This window comes from Homarus americanus, unplaced genomic scaffold, assembly GCF_018991925.1.
Source record: "Homarus americanus isolate GMGI-L3 unplaced genomic scaffold, GMGI_Hamer_2.0 scaffold53007, whole genome shotgun sequence".
NCBI lineage: Eukaryota > Metazoa > Arthropoda > Malacostraca > Decapoda > Nephropidae > Homarus > Homarus americanus.
The window spans coordinates 10,005-28,869 of NW_024716036.1; the positions used below are offsets into that span (position 1 = coordinate 10,005).

An 18,865-nucleotide genomic window follows, 5' to 3' on the forward strand; every position below is an offset into this window, starting at 1 on the left:
TTATCACTTTCTTTTTCTCCCTTTTATTCTGTGCATATAAATGTGTCTCTCTCTCTCTCTTCTCTTTATCACTTTCTCTTCTCTCTTCCTGTCTCTCTGTCTGTCTGTCTGTCTGCCTGTCTGTCTGTCTGTATATATTTCCCAATGTGTTCAAAGGAATGTCTAAGTCTTCCTTATAGTTCTCCCTCTATATTGACTGACTGACTGACTGACTGACTGACTGACTGACTGACTGACTGACTGACTGACAATGTGAATGAACTCTTTGCTCAGTCATGTTTCTATTCCACTTATTAATAATTTTACCCCTATTTAGTTATTTATTTATTTACCCTTTACTAATATTGCTATCTCTATCCATTCTATTTTCACTTATTGTATTTTAAATATACATATACATACACACAAACATATACATATAAATCTATACATATGTCAGTTATATTCAATTTTCTCTCTATTTACCCTTTACTCCCATTAATTCATTCTATATTCACGTATCTATTATTAACTATGTATTACTATGTATGGTAATATGTATATCTGTCACGCATACATGTATATAAAAGCCTCACCGAATTATAAATATATACATGGTGTGTTGTTCATGTTTTTGGGGGGAACAAGTAAATAGTTTTACTCGTCAGTGTGTCATTGTTTAAGCCAAATAACTATACAGGAATATTTATTAAACAAAAAGTATGATTAGCTTTTATGATTTTGACTCTGTTGTGTTGTCATGAATAGTACAGTGTGTGTGGGGGGGCGGGGGGGGGTGATGCAAGCTTTGAGTTATTATTATTATTATTGTTATTATTATTATTATTATTATTGTTGTTGTTGTCGTTGTTGTTGTTGTTGTTGTTTGGTATGAGTGAATTGTTTTCTGGAATTTGAAATGCGTCTCCTGGCCTCTACCTGTAACAATACCTGGTACACCTTGTTTTTGTTCTATGACCTTGTTCTTGTGTCTTGTTCTGCTACCTTGTTCTTGTTCTATGACCTTGTTCTTGTGTCTTGTTCTGCTACCTTGTTCTTGTTCCGCTACCTTGTTCTTGTTTTATAACCTTGTTCTTCTGTCTTGTTCTTGTTCTGTTACCTTGTTCTTGTTCTCACACCTTGTTCTTCTTGTTCCAGGGAAAATACATACCGTCACCATCTGCTGGAAACACAACACCTTCCTGCCGGCTATTATCATTACTATTAACCTTTTACTCTACACACCTGTAATTATCTGGCCATACCTACTAATTAAGGTCTTTTATTTCTGAGGGTTGGTGACTACGACCCTCGACTCTTAAAAAGAAAATCAAGAATATTTTCGAGTAATTCTTCCATATTTTACAACTTTTTAGGGAATCACTTTCAAGTTTTTCTTCTCATTCATCTTAGTTTCTGGCTTCTCCTCGGCTCTTTTATTCTCAGGTTTATCCATTAATATTTCTATCATTATTCCTTTATCTTTATTCAAATGACCAAAATGGTTTAAGTTGATCATATTCTGGATAATTGTTTTGTTTGTTTTCTCTGTTTTTTCTTAAAGGCTCTTAGAGACTTACATTCACTCAGGTGTTTTTTTTTTATATTTTGGTTTTAGTTCATGTGATTGTTTTTTTTTGTTCCATTTGTACGTGATTTAACATAGCATTTATTAACATGTTGAATATTTATCATGTTAATAGAAGGATAATATAGTGTTATATTTAGTGTTATCTTCCATAGAATGAATTATATGACATCATTAACTTAATATAAAAATTCTATTGTTAATATTTTCTCTTGTGGTGTTATGAGTGAGGGGTAAAGGAGTCCCGTATATAACTGTATTATATATTTACACATGTTCTCTACGTATACATTATACAATAATACACACAGGAGACATAAATATATCTAATCACGATGAAATATGACACGAATAAATAAGAGCATGAATCTTAGCAGCTAAGTATGAAGTGTTAGAGAGAGGTGGAGACTGTCACTATACTATACTGTACCGTCCACTGTCACTATACTGTACTGTACCGTCCACTGTCACTATACTGTACTGTACCGTCCACTGTCACTCTACTGTACCGTACCTCCACTGGCTTCTGTACCCGTCCGCCATTGGTCGCGGATCGTCAGGACGAACACCAACGTATACTATTTTATTTTACAGAGTTAATATCACACGGCTTTGGGAATAAGCTACACGTTGTCTTCCCGGCTATGTACACAGCGACGTTCACAAGCATACTAAAGCTCTAGTCAGTCAGACCCGTTAACCTCCAGGTGGTCCCCTCAGTAAGGACGTCACACCTGACTTTACGGACTCCTTCTTCTGCAGGTCAGCCCTCACCCTGCCACCTCTGCTGACAGGTGTGCTGACGTGGTGGGCGACGATGACCGAGTGGCAGCTAGTGGTCGTCTGGCGGGGGCGTGTGTCTCCGGACGCTGATGCTGATGGAGGACGGGAGAAAAGAGAGGGAGGGAAGCTGTGAGATGGCCTCCGTCTCCCGGCTGGTGAGGAGGTCCTGAGACATGAGCGGGGAGGACACTACTGAAGACGAGATGGTAGTGTGGGAGGTGGGCGAGGAGGTGGTGGTGGCGGCCACGTCTCCGGTCTCTAAGGTCTCGGTGACGTGTTCCTGTGTGATGAGCGGCGGGTCTGAGGGCTCAGACAGCGACAGAAGAGAAGCAATGGAGAAAGTTGAGGGTCGAGGACGCTTGGGTGGGGGTGTGGCAGGACTCTTGGGTGAGGAGGACGTGGGTGTAGGAGTAGGAGGCTCCTGCGAAGAAGAGGAGTCTGGGGCCGCTGTCTCTTCGAAGTCCCGCGTGTCCTCTGAGTCAGAACAGTCACCCACCACATCGATCTCGGGCTCCGGCTTGTGCTGGTTCTCGTACTCGCGTCGCAGCTGCTCGAGGGTCACGTGGACGCCCTTGAGAGCCAACTTACGTTGTTGACGCTCCAGCTGCTTCAGCATTTTCTTCTCCCGACGGAGTCGTTCCCGGCGCTCCAGTTCGTCAGGAGGGATGGGCTCCCCGGAGCAGGACTGTGGGTGGGCGTTGTGGGCGGGGCGCCCCGGTCCCTTCCTCGTCTGTTCCTTCTTACGCCATTTTGCTCGGCGGTTCTGGAACCACACCTGGAAGAGAGGAACACAAAGTCAGTTGCTGGAACACAGACCGTCCTGAGGGAGACCTTAACGTAGTTCTCACTCATACTACCTGTGGTTCGTCTTACCTGAGTGACGTCACCAGTCACTACAGGACCAAATGTTTGGTAACACACACACACAAACACACACACACACACACACACACACACACACACACACACACACACACACAGTAAAAAAAATTATCCCATTAACTAATTTCCAATTTCCCAATTTTCATTAATCTTCAGTAATTTATTATAACACAAGAAGCTAGGAACTACCCTCAGTACAGTACACACACACGTCAAACCTCAACGAAGGTAATTCATAAACATTTACCCCCTTCCCCCCTCCCCCGTGTAATCTACTGAGATGTAAGAAAGATGTCATGTGTGTCGCAGCCTGACAATCAGTGCCCACCTGTCATTACCTGTCACACCCCGTCACCACTGCAGCTATCAGTCACAGTCATGCACTTTTAAGTCCGCGCGCGGCTTAATCGCGGCCTGGTCTACTGTAGCCGACGGCCGGAGTCGCGCCGTCAATATCACACGCCGTAATATCGAGCGTCAATTCAATTTGTGTCACCTTAACCGACGAATGCGGACCGCGTGCGGTAATGGCGGCTCCGTCTACCTTGATAATAGATATCAGCCCCTCGTCCTGTACACCATCACGAGCTATTCCCGCCCTTATACACCCACAGATAGAGCCGCTAGTACCATGCTCCTCCTATTACTGGAGTCCCAGGGCGTGGTAAGCCATTCCCGACTCTACGTCACCCGGACACAGAGGCGACAAAGGGTGTAATTGAGGGTACCTGAGCTGCCGCACGCTACGCCAGCATGCCGTGTATATCAAGTCGATTTATTAATATCCCCAAAACAAGCATTCCTGTATTCCCACGCGAGGCTCCGTTCCTTACCGCTTATTTCCTTTTGTAACTGGATATGACGATAAGAAAACACCAAAATCAAAAGGGGATTTATTTCACCCCTTTACTAAAACACTGAAGGGAAGAAAAATATATAAAGTTTGGTGTCCGAGAACAAGAGAGACGTTATATTTGATAAAACGGGAAGAAAAAACACAGAGCAAACGGCAAATTAAGTAATTTTCTGAATCGAAGACAGGAGGAAGGGGGAAGGAGGAAGGGAGAGAGGGGGAGGGGAGGAAGGGGGAAGAGAGGGGAGGAGGAAGGGTGTGGAGGGGAAGGGGAGGGAGGGATGTGGAGGGGGAAGGGTAATGGGGTAGGTGTGAGAGTATACTGTGACGTTAAAATGTATGAAAGAGATCTAAGAAAGGTTCAACAATCACCCCGTATAAAATGAACCTGTGAACCCCTGAACCCCTGAACCCGCGAGACCCTGAACCCCTGAACCCGTGAACCTTTGAACCCCTTTTGTGAACTTTTTGGGGGATATGTCCAGGAATAAGAAGATTAATTATGAAATATATTTAAAATAAAGAGGAAAAACGAAAGAGTAAAGAGAAAAGAGTTTATAAGTGAGATTTAGATAAAGAGGAGAGGTAGAGGAGGAAGCAATGTGAGGAAAAGGGAGAAGGAGAAAGAAGAAGGAGAGAGGAAGGAAGGGAGATAGAAAAGGAGAGAGAGAGAGAGAGAGAGAGAGAGAGAGAGAGAGAGAGAGAGAGAGAGAGAGAGAGAGAGAGAGAGAGAGAGAGAGAGAGAGAGAGAGAGAGAGAGAGAGAGAGAGATAAGACAGGTGATATTTATCGACATCAGTAACACCTTAACCAAATCCTCCTTATCCACTCATCAATCTGGAAAGGCTAATATTTATTCTCTGTGGTCAGGTGGTGATCCTTTGGCTGATACTTGAAGCATTTGCGTGAGTATTGTGTAGACGAGGAGGGAAAAAAACTTGTTGGCGAACGAGTGGTGAGACACGCGACCAAGGGAGGGAAGGAGGGAGGGTAGAGAGGTGGGTGAGAGGGAGTAGTTTAGAGGGAGAGGAGGTGAGAGGGTGGATGGGGAAGGGAGGGAGGGTAGGCGTGGAGACAAGGGGGGAGGTACATAGAAAGGATAGGGTAAAGTGAGTGGGGTGGAAATGTAGGAGGAGGAAGGAGAGAGGGAGGGAGAGGAGGGAGAGAGGTGGCAGTGGAAGAGGGGGAAGTGATTGACTAGGATACAACCACTACCTCGACGGCCGATAAGCCTTCCTTCTCCTCCCTCTCCCTCCCTCCCTCCCTCCCTCCCCTTTATTCCTCCGCCGCACAAATTACTGAGGCAAGGTTTACAATTGATAAACGAAGGGGGGAGAATAACGAGGGGGGGGGGGAAGAACACATAAAATAATTCTTTGGCAGGTACTCAGGGGGCAGTTTCTCTCACCTGTCCTGTACTCTTGACGATACAGAACCATGAAGTTATTGTATCTGTACCTGATTTGAGTACAAACCGTGAGTACAGGCCGTTAACTCGACAGTAACCTGACTGTTTATAAATAACTGTAACCTCACCTCTGTATCATACATATAACAGATAATAATACCAGTTACTGAAATATACAGGTAGGTAATTAATCAACAACATTCACCTGGTAAAGAACAATATTACCAAGATTTTTACATACATAATCGAAGCATATTTCTACAACCTCCTGAAATAGACTAATCAATTAACAACCCGGATATACAGTACACAACATAAACCTGATCTATTTCGAGAGGGACAGTGAAGTGAAATGGATAATAAAAGAAGAAAAAAAAGGTAGAAAAATATGAAGATGTCAAGAAAGTGGAATCAAGATATAGTGAATAAAAAGGTTGATGATCCGACCAACACCTTGAATTATTAATACAGGTGGCAGGAGAGACATTGTTGCCTGAGACCCCGTCATAACCTGGGACATATGTGACGAAAAACCCGTGTGTGTGTGTGTGTGTGAATTGATATTGAGGATGATGGTGTGGATGGTGTGTAATGGTGTGTGTGTGTGTGTGTGTGTGTGTGTGTGTGTGTGTGTGTGTGTGGTGGGAATTGATATTGAGGCATGATGGTGTGTAATGGTGTGTGTGTGTGTGTGTGTGTGTGTGTGTGTGTGTGTGTGTGTGTGTGTGTGTGTGTATGTGTGTGTGTGTGTGTGTGTGTGTGAATTGGATATTGAGGTGATGATGGTGGTGTGTGTATGGTGTGTGTGTGTGTGTGTGTGTGTGTGTGTGTGTGTGTGTGTGTGTGTGTGTGTACGGTGTGTGTGTGTGTGTGTGTGTGTGTGTGTGTGTGTGTGTATGGTGTGTGTGTGTGTGTGTGTGTGTGTAATGGTGTGTGTGTGTGTGTGTGTGTGTGTGTGTGAACTGATATTGAGTAAGATGATGGTGTGTGTGGCATTGCAGGGTGGTAGGTGTGTTGTGTGTGTGTGTGTGTGTGTGTATGCTGTTTAAAGTTTTCAATTCTCTTTCAATATAATTTTTTACTTTACACCAGAAAACAAAAACAAACAACAAACAACCAAACAAACAAACAAACAAACAAACAAAGGCAATCTCAATACTCTTACTAATCTTCAAGACATATCTTCACTACATACAAACCTAATCCAGATCCAAGGATGTAAGATTATCAATTAAGTATAAATATTAAAAAAAAAACCAGTCGGGATTACAGCATGATAGCGATACAGGATACAGTTATTTTACGTATTATTACAGGTGTGTTTACTGATTACAGGTGGCAGGTGTTAGGCCACAGCTTGGGTTTATTTTATGCTATTATTTATTTTTTTTTGGGGGGGAGGGGTGGGGTGAGGGGTTGAGAGGGGAGAAGGTGAGGGAGAGGGTGAGGGAGAGGGATAAGGGAGAGGGATGAGGGAGAGGGGTGAGGGTGGATAATTTATTGTTGATTTCTATTGAGTTACGTACCTAAATGATTTATTTTTTATTGTTATTTAATGTTTTGATTTATAAGCCTACTCAAGAGGTTAAATCACCATACTTAAGGGGTTAAATCACCATACTTAAGGGGTTAAATCACTATACTTAAGGGGTTAAATCACCACACTTGAAGTTAAATCACCATACTCAAGGGGTTAAAGCACCATAATTAAAGGGTTAAATCATCGTCTTCAAAGGGTTAAATCATCGTCCTCAAAGGGTTAAATCATTGTCCTCAAAGGGTTAAATCATCGTCCTCAAAGGGTTAAATCATCGTCTGTTTGGATGTCAAGAAGTATAAAATAATACGAATCGAACAAAAATGATAATGGTGATAATAAAATAATAATAATAATAATATTAATAATAATAATAATAATAATAACAATAACAATAATAATAATAACAATAATAGCCCTATGGTGATTTAACCCCGCGAGTACAATGACTTATTCCCCTGAGTACACTATTATTGCACTCAAGACACAAACAGACATAAAAAAACTGACAGACAGACAGATAGACAGACAGATAGACAGAAAGACAGACAGAAAGACAGACAGACAGACAGACAGACAGACAGACAGACAGACACACTCAAGTCGCCATCATGGTCTCAGGTCACGAGACTATGACACAAATTGAATTAGTTTCGAAATTGCTGGGAACGTCTGTCTTGACTGGACGTAAACCACGACCAAACTACGGCGTAAACCACGACCAAACTACGGCGTAAACCACGACCAAATCACCTGCGTAAGCTACAAAAAAATCACACGAATCACAAACTACAGGATAAACCACGACCAATCACTGCGTAAACCACGACTAAATCATCACTTAAACCACGACAAAAACACATAAACCACATAAACCACGTATAAACCAGTACCTAAACCACGCATAAGATTATACGTAAACCACGAAGAAATCACCACCTTAACCACGACCAAACCACTACCTAAACCACAAAGAAACCACCATTTAAACAACGTATAAACCACGGCATCCGACATTTACAACTCGCCTCTTTTGTCATTAATTTGTTGTCGTAAATTGCGGTAAAGTTGTTGTTGTGGCTTATGGTAAATTATTCTCATATTTCTTATTTTTGTTGCGTATTTTATTCTTTGGGCGTATTTTGAGTCATTGCGTCTTATTTTTTTGGCGTATTTCCAGACGCAGATTCAAGTGATACGGTCAATTGGCGTATTTTTAATTATTGCGTCTTTTGCGTATTTCGGGACGTAGATTAAAGTCAATTGAAGTATTTTGATTCATTGCGTCAATTTTTTTGCGTATTTTGCGTCACTGTTGTTTAAAACTAACTAAAGGCAGGAAGTCGAGGGGCAAAAAGTTGAAATCAGGAAATTCTGGGCAAAAGGTTATGAAGGGGGAAGAAATTAAAGACATTTTGTTAAGGCCAAGAAAATATTGAAGGCAAGAATTCAATGAGAGAGTGTCAGGTGTGCATCGAGTTGATTACAGGTGATCAGGTTTACCTCAGGTTAGGGTGTGAGGACGACTTACCACACTGCCTCACGGAATGAACTTATAAGAATGATCGAAAACACTGAGTGAAAACAATGACTCGTGGATAATACCTTGGAATGACTCAAGACTCACCTGTTTATTGAGTCATGATTTATTAGGAATGAATGACTCACAGGTATAAAGATTCATTCGTGGTTGTTATTCACGGGGATTCCTTTTCCCTTTTTGTGAATCATCAACACCACTCGAGGATTAACACAGTGGGATGCAACAGGGGATTTTCTTCGGTAGAATTTTGTAGAGTGGGATTTTATTTTACGTAGAAGTCATCAGTAATTGGAACTTACTTTACCTGTGATATAATTAAAGTCCCAGGTACAGGTGTGTTATCATCCAGGTGTTAAATAATACAGTAAATATATCGAAATTACTGTACCTGTAATATGTAATTGAACCCATTCATATGTTAAAGTTTCTCTATATCAACTTTGTGGAATAATTATTACTATACAGATGTTATGAGTGTAATGTCCAGGTGAAGTATTACGTGTAATTACGATTTATTAACTAATATACTGATTCATGTGAGAAATAATGCGTCTCTATCTCCAAACTTACGCCATAGTGGAAGAATTTATTGAATCTAACTACAGACATTTCTACACCTGTAATTTTGACATATTCCTGTAATTGTATTAAAGTTTGTGAATAAAACCTTTTTGAAATCTGAGTATTCTAATTTATGGAAATGACTATACATAAATTTTATACACATACAGTGGAACATAATAATAGTTTTAATGATATAACTAGATAGACTTCCTGAACACCGTCATATAAAAGAATTATTCTACCTGTGAATTTTACCTGTATACTTTAACTCAGATTTCTGAATAAATTTCCCGAATATAAATACCATCATCCGTGTAAATTACTGTACAGGTAATCTACACTTTAACTCACATTTCCCTCCAGGTAAACTTTCTTAATATACATACCAATGAACACCTTTTGTACCTGGGATTTATGTGTCTACCTGTACGTGTGTTGATGGCGGTTAATAGGATAACAATCTGACTCACTTCACCAAATTCACTTCCTCCTGTAAACTAAGTGACGTCATAGAGGCTCTTCCCCCTTCCCCCTCTGCCCTTCTCCCTTCCCTCCTTCACTTCCCGGCGGGCCAATTAGCTGAGTGAGGATACCGTATACACACAGATACATACAGTACATGTACATATACTTACACACACACAGGCAGATACATACATATACAAAAACAGACACACCTAAAAATCCACATACAACAACACACACACACACACACACACACACACACACACACACACACACACACACACACACCTGAGAGAACCCCACGAAGTCCTATTAAGCTACTATGTCCATAATGGTAGCCACTTTGGTATAAATCTCCTTGTCCGAGTAATTCTGGTTTACGAGGCGAAAGTGGACCCGGTCGTCTTCATTTCCTCGTGTTTTCATTTGGACGCCACGGTGAGGCTTGAGAAGGTGGTGTGGTGTGGCGGTGGTGTGGTGTGGTGTGGTGTGGTGTGGTGTGGTGTGGTGTGGTGTGGTGTGACTGTGTTGGAGGGATGGACAGAAAGCCGTATGTACTGTCTATAGGAACACATCTTGTCTATAGTCGCTAGTATGTCTGTCTATAAGGGAGCCATATGTCTGCCTCAACACTTGTTTACAGCAGGTGTTGATCTGTCTACAGGTTTCCGTTACAATCGTTTCTTGTGCTGTTATGTGAGTTTACTACTACTACTACTACTACTACTACTACTACTACTACTACTACTACTACTACTACTACTACTACTACTACTGTTATTATTATTATCATTATCATTATTATTATCATTTGTTACAGAGACAGCCACGACAAATCAGATCTTGACACCAAAACTGAACCACAAGTCGACTAAGCTAACAAGCAAGGGCGAGACCTACAAGCACAAGGTAATAATTATCTATTAATGGTAAATACTAGTAATTACAGGTAAGAACTAGTAATTACAGGTAAGAACTAGTAATTGCAGGTAAGAACTAGTAATTACAAGTAAGAACTAATAATTACAGGTAAGAACTAGTAATTACAGGTAAGAACTAGTAATTACAGGTAAGAACTAGTAATTACAAGTAAGAACTAGTAATTACAGGTAAGAACTAGTAATTGCAGGTTATAACTAGTAATTACAGGTAAGAACTAGTAATTACAAGTAAGAACTAGTAATTACAAGTAAGAACTAGTAATTACAGGTAAGAACTAGTAATTACAGGTAAGAACTAGTAATTACAGGTAAGAACTAGTAATTACAGGTAAGAACCAAGTCTCCAAGGGTTGGTTCCGGTAGTTGTGTTTTACATGTTGTTGATCGCCCATTTACCTGTATATCTTTCTGAAGGAGTCGCAGTAGAAGTTCAACAATAGCCTCATATTTTATCGCGTTTTGTGTGTCTCAAACTGGAGTGTTTCGTGGAAGGTCGATATTATTTGGTTGTCTCTCTCTCTCTCTCTCTCTCTCTCTCTCTCTCTCTCTCTGTTAAACCATCAAGCTAAAATCTTAACCTAACCTAACCTAACCGGCCGTGAGCGTTCTAAGCCCTCCATCAATCACAGCCAATTATAAACACATTAAACTACCATTACAATGACCAAATTACGCTAAAATCACATCACAAAATAACATAACTTCCTCCGTCTATCCAGTATACGACTATTACCTGGTCCAGTGTACGACTATTACCTGGTCCAGTGTACGACTATTACCTGGTTCAGTGTACGACTATTACCTGGTCCAGTGTACGACTATTACCTGGTCCAGTGTACGACTATTACCTGGTCCAGTGTACGACTATTACTTGGTCCAGTGTACGACTATTACTTGGTTCAGTGTACGACTATTACTTGGTTCAGTGTACGACTATTACCTGGTCCAGTGTACGACTATTACTTGGTTCAGTGTACGACTAATACTTGGTCAGTGTGCATTACCTGGTTCGGTGCTATTACCTGGTCAGTGTACGACTATACTTGTTCGTTCCGGTGTACTACTATTACCTGGTCCCAAATTGCGACTATTACTGGTTCAGTGTACTTCTATTACCTGGTCCAGTGTACGACTATTACTTGGTTCAGTGTACTACTATTACCTGGTCCAGTGTACGACTATTACTTGGTTCAGTGTACGACTATTACCTGGTCCAGTGTACGACTATTACTTGGTTCAGTGTACTACTATTACCTGGTCCAGTGTACGACTATTACTTGGTCCAGTGTACGACTATTACCTGGTTCAGTGTACGACTATTACTTGGTTCAGTGTACGACTATTACCTGGTTCAGTGTACGACTATTACTTGGTTCAGTGTACTACTATTACCTGGTCCAGTGTACGACTATTACTTGGTTCAGTGTACTACTATTACCTGGTCCAGTGTACGACTATTACTTGGTTCAGTGTACTACTATTACCTGGTCCAGTGTACGACTATTACTTGGTTCAGTGTACGACTATTACCTGGTCCAGTGTACGACTATTACTTGGTTCAGTGTACTACTATTACCTGGTCCAGTGTACGACTATTACTTGGTTCAGTGTACTACTATTACCTGGTCCAGTGTACGACTATTACTTGGTTCGGTACTACTATTACCTGGTCAGTGTACAATAATACTTGGTTCAGTGTACTACTATTACCTGGTCAGTGTACGACTATTACTTAGTTCAGTGTACTACTATTACCTGGTCAGTGTACGTGACTATTACCTGGTCAGTGTACGACTATTACTTGGTTCAGTGTACTACTATTACCTGGTCCAGTGTACGACTATTACCTGGTCAGTGTACGACTAATGCGGTTCAGTGTACTACTATTACCTGGTCAGTGTACTACTATTACCTGGTCCAGTGTACGACTATTACTTGGTTCCAGTGTACTACTATTACTTGGTTCAGTGTACGACTATTACCTGGTCAGTGTACGACTATTACCTGGTCAGTGTACGACTATTACCTGGTCCAGTGTACGACTATTACTTGGTTCGGTGTGCGACTAACCCACCTGGTCGAGAATGTACTACTATTACCTGGTCCAGTGTACGACTATTACCTGGTCCAGTGTACGACTATTACTTGGTTCAGTGTACGACTATTACCTGGTCCAGTGTACGACTATTACCTGGTCCAGTGTACGACTATTACTTGGTCCAGTGTACGACTATTACTTGGTCCAGTGTACGACTATTACCTGGTTCAGTGTACGACTATTACCTGGTCCAGTGTACGACTATTACCTGGTTCAGTGTACGACTATTACCTGGTCCAGTGTACGACTATTACTTGGTCCAGTGTACGACTATTACCTGGTTCAGTGTACGACTATTACCTGGTCCAGTGTACGACTATTACCTGGTCCAGTGTACGACTATTACCTGGTCCAGTGTACGACTATTACCTGGTCCAGTGTACGACTATTACTTGGTTCAGTGTACGACTATTACCTGGTCCAGTGTACGACTATTACCTGGTCCAGTGTACGACTATTACTTGGTTCAGTGTACGACTATTACCTGGTTCAGTGTACGACTATTACCTGGTTCAGTGTACGACTATTACTTGGTTCAGTGTACGACTATTACCTGGTTCAGTGTACGACTATTACCTGGTCCAGTGTACGACTATTACTTGGTTCAGTGTACGACTATTACCTGGTTCAGTGTACGACTATTACTTGGTTCAGTGTACGACTATTACTTGGTCCAGTGTACGACTATTACTTGGTTCAGTGTACGACTATTACTTGGTTCAGTGTACGACTATTACCTGGTCCAGTGTACGACTATTACTTGGTTCAGTGTACGACTATTACCTGGTCCAGTGTACGACTATTACTTGGTCCAGTGTACTACTATTACCTGGTTCAGTGTACGACTATTACCTGGTTCAGTGTACGACTATTACTTGGTTCAGTGTACGACTATTACCTGGTCCAGTGTACGACTATTACCTGGTTCAGTGTACGACTATTACTTGGTTCAGTGTACGACTATTACCTGGTCCAGTGTACGACTATTACTTGGTTCAGTGTACGACTATTACCTGGTCCAGTGTACGACTATTACTTGGTCCAGTGTACTACTATTACCTGGTTCAGTGTACGACTATTACCTGGTTCAGTGTACGACTATTACTTGGTTCAGTGTACGACTATTACCTGGTCCAGTGTACGACTATTACCTGGTTCAGTGTACGACTATTACCTGGTTCAGTGTACTACTATTACCTGGTCCAGTGTACGACTATTACCTGGTTCAGTGTACGACTATTACCTGGTTCAGTGTACGACTATTACCTGGTTCAGTGTACGACTATTACCTGGTTCAGTGCGACTATTACCTGGTTCAGTGTACGACTATTACTTGGTTCAGTGTACGACTATTACTTGGTTCAGTGTGACTATTACCTGGTTCAGTGTACGACTATTACCTGGTCCAGTGTACGACTATTACCTGGTTCAGTGTACGACTATTACCTGGTTCAGTGTACGACTATTACCTGGTTCAGTGTACGACTATTACCTGGTTCAGTGTACGACTAACCTGGTCCAGTGTACGACTATTACCCCACACCCACCTTTCCCACCACCCCCCCTCCCCCAACTCCCCTACCGGTGCGACGATTACCGGGACCGATGTACAACAATTACCGGGCGGTGCGGTATAATCACGGTACGCTTATCTGTCATGCAACGCCCAGCCTGACGTGCTTGTTACTCCGACGACGGCGGTGAAGGAGAGAGAGAGAGAGAGAGAGAGAGGGGAGGGAGGGGTAAATCTATCAAAACAAAGACAATCAATTCATCAAGTCTTCCCTAATGTTGGGAGATGTAAATATGAGACACACACACACACACACACACACACACACACACACACACACACACACTCAGACATAAAGAGAATCAACGAATTAACAAGCTCTCTCTCTCTCTCTCTCTCTCTCTCTCTCTCTCTCTCTCTCTCGTTCCTATATTCTTCCCTCTTCCTTCTCTCCCTACCTGCACAGGTCCCTCCTTCATTCCTTCACTCCTTTCACTTCTTCCTCCTCTACATCCACCCTTCCTATCCTCCCTCTCTCCCTCCCACCTCCCTGAGTCCCTCCATCCATCGTTCCCTACCTTCTTGCCTCCCTTCCTCTTCCTCTCTTTTTGTTTCCCTCTCCCTCATTCTTTCGTTCCTCTTCTTCTCTCCCTCGGATTCGTCCTTAATTTGCTCCTTTTATTTCTTTCCTCTCTCCCTTCCTCATTATCTCTTATCTTTATTTCTTCCTCCGTATTTATCCATCCTTCCTTCCTTCTTTCCCTCTCCCACCTCCTCTTTTCCTTCCTTCCTCACCTAGTGTTATATACCTCAATGAACGTAAGTGTAACCTAACCTAACCTAACCTTAACCTAACCTTGACCTAACCTTACCTTGACCTAACCTTGACCTAACCAAACCTTGACCTAACCCTACCTTAACCTAACCTTGACCTAACCTTGACCTAACCTTGACCTAACTTACCTTGACCCAACCTTGACCTAACCTTACCTTGACCTAACCTTACCTAACTAACCTTACCTTGACCTAACCAAACCTTGACCTAACCTAACCTTGACCTAACCAAACCTTGACCTAACCTAACCTTGACCTAACCAAACCTTGACCTAACCTAACCTTGACCTAACCAACCCAAGAATTCAAAAAAACAATATTTTATACAATTAATAAACTAAAAAGACTATGAAAAGAAAACTAAACTGAGTGATATATTAAACTGACTTTCAAATATCAGATTAAAATAAAAAGAGTTTGAAAGTTAGTGAATGATTTATACAGTATGAGTGTTTAGTATAATTATTCACTAGATGTATAAAATGAATGGATAATTCTTATTTACAATCGGATATCGTATTTGATTTTAAGTATTAAGTTATGTTAAATTTAGTAAACAATTTATTTATTTTCTCGCATTTATATTATGAATTATTTTAAGATATTCTGTCTAAATATCCTTTAAAAATTTATAAATAGACGAAAGGGAAAAAATAATAACAAATAATTGATGATTTTATAATTTTAGTGAAGTAGTTTGATTTGATTTAAGTTTTATGATGAAATACTGAAAATTATAATCGAATAATTAGAATATATTTAAGTTGTATGGTTATATGACAATCCTTTGTGTTATAGTGAAGATGTAGTTGTTAGGAGGAGAACTATGTGGCTCAGTGTGTGTGAGTCGATGGTTATTATTGTCTCAAAGATCAAAACTCACTCGTAACTTCTCAACCGTTGGAGATAATATGTGCCTTATTATTGTCTCCTTAACTAATGAGAGATATACGACTTCTCAAGATATATAACTATAATGTTTAGTTAAAGGTAAATATATATGTTGTGTTAATATGTTAGTTAGATATATATGTACTGTATGTTTGGCATATAAATGATGGTAAGAGAATGTGTGTGTGTGTGTGTGTGTGTGTGTGTGTGTGTGTGTGTGTGTGTGTGTGTGTGTGCGTCCCACAATACCACCGTCAACCGCCCGTGTTATAAAAACTTGAACTATCCATCAGAAAGAATTCTTATTACACGAACAATTTTCCGCTTTAACCTGACAACATATCCCAACAACCAATTGAATGACTCTTCTCACAATGTAGTATTTTGCATCAATAGCCAGACGTAAAAAAGAAGAAAAAAAGTTTACAATATTTTATTCGTTACAGCTGATGTGTTTCTCAGTGTTGATGACGTCTGTTATACCTAAAGGAATGATCACTGTGAGAAATGCAGTTTGTATTGGTGGTAATGTTGTTTTGTGTCACCGTAACGCAGAAAGATTGGTTAACAACACGATTTCGTTTTACGTGAAGAAAAAAAGTACGATTGTGAATGTCCTTTTCTTCGTTTTGGTTTTATAAAAGGCGTTTGTTGACCTGTTAGTTTAGATAGAACGATTGTGGTAGTGACTTTGATAGACATGTCAGTTTGAGAGACCCGGAGGCTGCGACACAACGACTGTCACCATCTTGACCGTGTAAAAATAGATTCTAAACGGTGAGGCATGAGGCAGTAGCTTATCTCTCTTATATTGTGTGTATGTTAGGGCGGCAGTTTCATTGTTTTATGCAACACTTAGCCACGGTTGTCAGCGCCCATTGAACTCAACGGACAATACCTTTCTCTCTCGCTCACACCAGATCACCTTTACCCGCTGCCAAAAGAGACTCTTGACCTTTAGATCTTTAATGTTTTACCGGCCAGTAACACCGACCTTCTGAGACCTGAGTGGACGGTGAATATTGATTACTATACTGCCTTTACCTGTTAACTATCACCTACTGCCTCACCTGTTAACTATCACCTACTGCCTCACCTGTTACCTGAGACCAAGAGATATTTCTATTAACCTTTCCGCAGTTTTTTTTTATTGGTACTGTCACACCTATCGCACATGACTCAACACTGGTGGGTAAGATACTCACGGCGACTCTACTCTGGGTGAGTCTCCCCAGTAAGACTCAACACTGGTGGGTAAGATACTCACGGCGACTCTCTCTGGGTGAGTCTCCCCCAGTAGACTCAACACTGGTGGGTAAATACTCCGGCTCTCTCTGGGTGAGTCTCCCCAGTAGACTCCACTGTGGTGATACCAGCGACTCTCTCTGGTGAGTCTCCCCAGTAGACTCACACTGGTGGGTAGATACTCACGGCGACTCTCTCGGGTTCAACTCAACACGGATCGGCGACTCTCTCTCCGTTAGTCCAAGCCTCATGGCCAGAGCCTCCCCTCGCCAGCTCCTCCAGCTGCCAAGAGTTGAAGTTGGTCCTCGACCGTCGCCGCTTGGCCGCCGCGTCACCGTCGGCGTCGTCCAAGTCTGTGGAGGAGAGAAACAATTACCACAAGATCTTGATGCTCATTGGTCAGTATCGACGAGGGTCTTAAGGCAGTACACAGAAGAATAAGATCGTATTTTCTTCAAACTAACAGCTGCTTCCTCACTACAACTCTTCAGTGACGTACAACCACAACACAACCTGACAAGATGTTGTATCCTTCATATGGAACGTTTTTTCTCTGCCTTGAACTTAACACATAATATTTATCTCTTTTCGTGAGGATGTTATCAACTGTTGTGTCTCACATGACCAGCTGTGTGTTCACCATTCCTCTCAACTCACTGTTTTTAGTCTTAGGTGTGGTCAGGTCAGAGAGCAAGGGACTTAATGTCGAAATATCTCAATCAACATAAAAACACTTTCCCAATATACTTCAAACACTGACGTCGAGTTAGCTGCTTGAAGATTATTGAAGGTTAGGGTCTTAAACTACCTTGAAATCATAACTCAGAAGATATCCCAGTGAGACAATGAGATTCCTTACGTCACAGATTAAGAGGGAAAATAACAAGAGGATAAATGCAAGGAGAGAAGGGTGATAATTTTCTTCTCTGTATATTGAAGAAATCCTTTTATCTTCACCCTCGAGGTTTACCTGAGTCCTTGATTACCTGAAGGTGGTGAGAACTCAGACTACTGTATACCACATCACACTCCCTATACCACACCTCTCACTACTACCACACTCCCCACCACACCACTCATCATCTTCACCACACTCACCTGCACCCATCACTATTCGGCACTACTACTACTACTACTACTACTACTACTACTACTACTAACTACATCCACCAACACTCACCACCATCACACGCCGAGTTGGAACCACCATCCATACCTCAGTCAGCATCCATTAACCACATACCTGTACCTATCACCGCTAACTACACACCACCACATTCCTAACCACAATTATCACCACCCCTCACCATTCACCTACCACAACACATCCTCCAACCATCGAACCATATTCCCACCATTCCTCACCCACCACCACCAACCACACAACGGTTACCAATATGTCCACCACCAACTCATAACCACAATGAACACAAATCACCATCCACCACAATCACACAACCCCAACCACCACCACCAGCCACCTGCACACCCGCCCACTACCGCCCACTACTAAAACGTCCACCACCACCACGCTCCACCACCCACCACCAGAAGGCAGGTAGTGAGGTGGCCGGGAGTCCCACCACCACCACACTGATAACTTCATCAGCTGGCCACACCGACCTGTTCCAGAGCGCACGGTGGAATTACCCCGAAGAATAATAACTTCATCACTCTGGTCGCTACGGCATAAAGAATAGGCGAGACCTCGGGAACACAGAGAGCCTTCCAACACTCTAAT

At 41.8% G+C, this 18,865-nt stretch overlaps 1 protein-coding gene across 1 annotated transcript in view; it reads right to left on the bottom strand.

Moving 5' to 3' along the window:
* Window positions 1–1,818: 1,818 nt before the first annotated feature.
* Window positions 1,819–18,865, bottom strand: part of LOC121858018 (homeobox protein unc-4 homolog) — a 40,211-nt gene continuing 23,164 nt past the window's right edge. The window contains 3 exon segments of the mRNA XM_042354259.1: window positions 1,819–3,125; window positions 17,337–17,388; window positions 17,390–17,477. Of these exon segments, the coding sequence (XP_042210193.1) occupies window positions 2,400–3,125; window positions 17,337–17,388; window positions 17,390–17,477 (866 nt within the window). The 3' untranslated portion in view covers window positions 1,819–2,399.